Below are 5799 nucleotides of genomic sequence, written 5' to 3'. Positions count from 1 at the left end.
GCTATTTTCTATTTTCGAAGCGCCTCCATCTCCCTTGACGGCGAAGTCACGTGCAGAGCGCGTGGCGTTCAGTGCGGTTTTCCCCCTTCTTTTTTCCTAATTACCCTCAGATTTGTTCTAAGGCTAAAGAGCTACCTGCAGTTTTCTGTCAACTCAGAATTCTGTTTCTTGAACCATTTTTGAATGACAGTATCCATAATTCAGTGTTACACAGCTAGTTTCTGAGTATTAAGAAGTTTGTGAACAAGCAGTTCATGATAAAATGTCCAGTAAGAGTTCCCATTTCAGGTCCACTTGTATCTTGAAAATCAAAAGGTCATTTGCACATAGTTCACTAGCCATAATTACCTTTTAGAGTAAAGCTTTCGTAAGTACACTATATGCACCTTTCTAGGTAAAAGATACTAAAAGGTATAAAAGCTATACTTTTAATGGCACCACGCTATCGACAAGGAATTATACAGTACCCCTTTCCCCCCTTTAAATACTCAGTGAAATTGTTCTACTGCCTTGTTAAAATCTCTTCTATGTTACTTTGTAAATATTACAATACATTTCTTCATGATAGTCATGATAAAATCTGTGTGTAAGGTATGTAAATGGTGTATTTTGAGGTATGGTTTGCTTTCTAGGCCAGGTTTTATTTGACCATTTTTTTGTTTTTTGTTTTGTTTTTTTGTAACCCTTGGTTTACATTAATTTCAACATGATTATAAACCTACAGGACATGCGTCGTCATTGGATATCATTGGACATGAAGGAAAAGTTACTTAACCGGCACAATAGGACCATTTGGAAATGGTCCTATTTCCAAAATTATAATTGTGAATTAGTCTTAGTCTTCAGGTTAATGCATGGGGTCCCTTCCTTAGGGCAGGTTTTTGTCTGTTTGTTTTTTCAGGATATTCTGGTTCCCTCACCAATGGGTAGAGAGACAAAAGCCAGTGTCTGTGATCTAATTAGTGATTACAAACTGAGATGTTCATGTGAACTGTTACTTGTTTCTACGACAATATGAAGAAAAAAAAAATTAAAGCCTGCAATCCTTTGTTTAAGATTCCCAAAGCCAGGTAATAGTGTTGAAGCACATGAGTAGAAATATTTGTGATATATTTTCTGAAATGTTCTTTAATTGTCACAGTTTAAGCAGAGTATAAAGAATCCAGTTTTACAAGGAACAGAAAAATAAAGACTAAATTGCACATTGCATCATACAGGCGACCCTAAATACACACTCAGCCAGCATGCGTCCAGATTACAAACCACAGATTAAAAAATGTAAAACATAATAAAAAAAGATAAAGTGCATATTAAAAACTCCCTCACGTTTGTTTATATATTACTAAACAAAAAACTCAGAAAGGAGAAACTGCACTTAAGAATTGAGCATGGAAAGAAAAGGTGCACACACACATTTACATATACAGTCATACACATCCCTTAAAAATGAATCTATACATATATCCACTAAGCCCAGAGATCTACATTCTACGTACCACATGACTTATCCCATGTTTAATTGAGCTTAACATGCACACTAATCAGACATCCATAAAAACTTTGCACTCAGTTACATTACATACATATCTGAATGTATTTTAACATTTATTCATCCATGTCTCTTTATATTGCGCGCGCGCACACACACACACACACACACACACACACACACACACACACACACACACACACTAAATCCCCTGACAATGGAGAATCTATTTCAGTTCAAGAGCATTCTGCAGTACGATACTGCAGGCTGAGAGGAAACTATACGTTTATCACTTGTGTGTAATAAACCATTTGACAGATATTGTGCAAAGTGTGAATCAGTCATCAAACTTTTTAACAGAATTGCTCTTCATTGCTGATGGGTCTGGGATTAAAACCTGCCCCATCAACCCCATCACAAAGACCAGTAACTTCTCTAATCTCTAACTTTGTGCTCTTTATTGTGTATCTGACTATAGGCTACAAAGCCACCCAGCAGTTTTGTTTTATTTCTGGTTTTGTAAGGCCCACTGAGGTATGTGTGGAAAAAAAAGCATGCACGTAGCACAAACACACTTAAAAAAAAGAAAAAAAGAACAGCCTGGGTCACATGGTGTGATAATAGGAGTTTGAGGTTCGTTTTTTAAGCCTCCTCAAGGGATGAGTTCTCCCGTACTGTTGCCGTGTCTCCACAGATATTAAGGCAAGCGCTGGCACTGGAGCGTGTGTTGGATCTGGGATCTTTCCTTGCCTACAGCACTCATTGGATGATGGCGAGACTGGCAGTGGCATGGAGACCTTGTGCTGTACTTCTCCAGGCTGGCAGTTTTCCAACCTTTTATCCAAGTGCGATCCAGTAGAAGGAAGGCGAGATGTGCAAAAGGGAGGGAGAGAGGGTGTTCGCCTGGGTAGAAACCGCTGCTTTTTTGAGGTATCATCGGTAAAAGAGTGAGGGCGTGGCTTTGCAGTGCACGGAGATGATGACGCAGGACTCAGCTCCAGTTCGTTCAGATCATTAGCTGACAAGTCGAGGGAGCCTAGCTTAGCCAGGGAGGCTGATCTCTTGATCAGTGATGGCGGGGTCAGACCAGCTTGACGCATTCTTGCCTCTACCTCTCTGGCTCGTTCTTGAACAATCCACCCTCTTTTCTGTTCTTTTGCAGCCCATGGGTGGCTGAGCCTCTTGTCTGATCCGCTGCTCACCTGGCAGAGGAACGCACCAAGCTGACTCAGAGTCTCCCACATCTCCCTCAGATGGTCTTGTGAAAGGCAGTCAGTGCTGGTCTCTTTCTCTGTAACACCCTCTAACTTAAAAACAGCTTCTGAAGAAGACCTCGATGGAGTGGAATGGCTTTGCTTCAGGTGTGAGAGGCTCATGTCCGTCTCTAGAAATCCAGTGTGTCCACGCTCTTCTTCCCTGAGTCTTATTTTGCATCCTTTCCCAATCTCTTCTGCTACAGGTGAATGTCCCTCCTTCTCCACATTTACCTCCAACATTTCCTCAGGCTGATGGTGGTTGACTGGCACAGTGCTCGAATCAAGGAAGAGGTCTAAATGAGATGAAGTAGTGTTCTCAGTTCTGTCTCTGCTGCTGGTGCTAACAACGGAACGCTGTGAAGGACAGCCGAGAGCACTTGATAGCAGCGGTGACGATGAAACATCTTGCTTCATCTTCTGTTCTAGCTGCCTGGTGGCTCGCCACACTGTACCCTTTGACCAATCACCTTGGTGGGCCTCTCCGATCTCCACCTTCTCCACTTCTGGTGAGTTTTTTACTAGCTCCTCCTCCTCCTTTAAGCTACTGGAATCAGGTTGGCTGGCAGGAGGAGGGGGAGGAGGTATGCTGGGCCTTGTGGACTCCAATTCTGAGACCGTGTTATAAACCAAAACACTGTAGTTCTCCTGAAAAAGAGAAATAAAAGTCATTAAGGCTAGGGACTGAACTGGTATTACTATAGGCGAATTTCCACCTCAGGAACCTTTTCAGGAACTCAAGAATTGAAGCAGGGTTGAAATTAGTTTCTGGAACTACTTCCAGTAATCTTTTTAGCTCTAGGTTTGACGTGAGCTTCACATAATGACTAGCCTACAATAAATAGATTTTCAAAATAGCAGGTAACAAGTAATTACTCAAGCTGGATTACACAATACTGTGCAGCTCATCAGCAACACAATGACCCTTAAATTGTATAGAAATGAGAACAGACTTTAGCACAAAGAAGGACAAATCTGATTCATGACACTGAAAAGTGAGTTCATGAATCAACTTCAGCTTCGTGGATGCAAGCTCCCGAACACTTGTTCCTTATTTACATGTCATATACATGCAGCATGCCCCATTTTACCCTCATATACAGATAGGTGACAAATAAAGACAAGAACAACATAAAAACACATTACTACACTGTACTATTTTACACCAAGAAGAGAGGAAAGAAGTCCGCTTCATACATTTCTAGGCGCTTGTGTCCGAGGTTGCTGAAAATAAATATGTCCTTTTTGACATCCTCAGAAATGACATAAAATGTGAGAACAAAAAGTTTTCAACAGAGATATGGATGATCAAGCAGTTTGTTTTCACATTCCTTATTTTGTGCTTGGTGTAGATTGTAGTGTCTTGGTGTATGCCGTAATGCATCCACTCTGCTAATTCTTATTCCTTTCATATACCATGCATAATCTATCAGTCCCTCCAGGATTTTGTGATCACAGAAATTAATGCAAAATCAAGCAAACACCACAATATTCGAAGAAGCTTGCAATTTTTCAGAATTAATGCAGTTTTTCCGCAGATTTGGGCCAAGACGCATCATGAAAAATCATAACAAAGCGCATTCAACCAAAGCCCTCTTTGATTCTCGTGTGTCAAACTACAGCTAAAAGATCTCATTTACCAACAAACATCACTGCAAAAGACCATGCAAAACAATTTTGTGCAATTGCAATTTAGCAGTTCAAGTAGTTCTCCACAAAAAAGCACAAAAAACTTGCAAATTTGCATTGCAAATTTTGAAGAAAAAATAAGCCACAGAATTTTTGGCCACAACAATCACAAACAAACTCCGCAAATTCTTGTACGGACTGATCTATGACACTAAAATAATGTATAGAAAATGCTAAAAATTCTAGCTAGATGATGTTTTGCTCACGCTCTTCCACAAAGAGGCCGGAGTGAGCAGGAGTGTCGCTTTTAGTTTCTGTGGTTAGGGTAAAAGTAGAGCTGATGTAAGAAGATAACTAACTGTAATTGAACGTGAATCTGATGATATTTCCACCAAATACAGTCCTGCTCAACAACAGCATGGGAAAAATAAATGACTAAAAAATTATATTCACCACAGAAGCTATATAGAAGATGCTATTTATGAAAATAAGTATTTAAAAACTGACCTGTTCTGCAACTTCCATAACCTGCAGGTGGTTATGTAAACTGTTTTTCGCTTTTTACAGAGTCAAACATTCTCAGAGTAAGTATATTTTGTACATGCTTCTACTGTCATGCCGCCAAAAAAAAAGAAGCAGGAAAAGGCTTGAAGCATGAAATTGCGCTTTGTTTAAAAAGCGACATACACTGGCCACTTAATTAGGAACTAATACTAATACTTTGCTCTCAGAACATCCTCAATTCTTCATGGCATGGATTCCAGTCATGTTGACATGACTGCATCGCATAATTGCTGCAGATTTGTCAGCTGCACATTCATGCTGCAAATCTCCCGTTCTAACCACATAACAGCGTTTCTTTAATGGATTCAGGTTTGGTAACTGGAGCAGCTATTGAAGTACACTGAACTCACGGTTCATAGAACCATTCTGAGACGTGATTTGTGTCATGGCACATGCTAGAAATAGCCATTATGAGATGGGTAAATTGGGGTCATAAAGGTATGCACATACTCAGTAACTCAATACTCAGATTGTTGTGCATTCTGAGATGCTTCTCTGCTTACCATGGTTGTAGAGAGTTAAACTAGCCTTCCTGTCAGCTCAAATCAGTCAAGTACAGAAGACATTTCCACCTGCTCACTGGAATTTTCGTACCAAACTCTACGTGTAAACTCTAGAGAATTTTGTGTGTGAAAATCCCAGGAGATCAGCAGAGAGAAATACTCAAACCAGCAAATCTGGTACTAACTACCATGCCTTATTCAAAGACACTGAATCACATTTTGATGCAAACCTTAACTGTAGCTCTTGACTTGTATCTGTATGTTTTGGCTGAATGAATGACTGGGTGTTCCTAATAGAGTGGCCGGTAAGTGTTCCAACTTCCTCTGTTACTTGTGTTGCTCAGTTTTTTTTGTGTGCTGA

At 40.1% G+C, this 5799-nt stretch overlaps 1 protein-coding gene across 3 annotated transcripts in view; it reads right to left on the bottom strand.

The window, feature by feature from the left end:
* Nucleotides 1-1110: 1110 nt before the first annotated feature.
* Nucleotides 1111-5799, bottom strand: part of ssh2b (slingshot protein phosphatase 2b) — a 48422-nt gene continuing 43733 nt past the window's right edge. For all 3 annotated transcript variants that reach the window (XM_017492456.3, XM_017492455.3, XM_017492457.3), the window contains one exon: nt 1111-3390. In XM_017492456.3, coding sequence (XP_017347945.1) covers nt 2095-3390 — 1296 coding nt within the window. In that variant the 3' untranslated portion in view covers nt 1111-2094. The remainder of the gene's footprint in view (nt 3391-5799) is intronic.

The sequence above is a fragment of the Ictalurus punctatus genome, chromosome 18 (genome assembly GCF_001660625.3).
Source record: "Ictalurus punctatus breed USDA103 chromosome 18, Coco_2.0, whole genome shotgun sequence".
In the NCBI taxonomy this organism is placed as follows: domain Eukaryota; kingdom Metazoa; phylum Chordata; class Actinopteri; order Siluriformes; family Ictaluridae; genus Ictalurus; species Ictalurus punctatus.
This window is presented reverse-complemented; position numbering and strand designations above follow the sequence as displayed.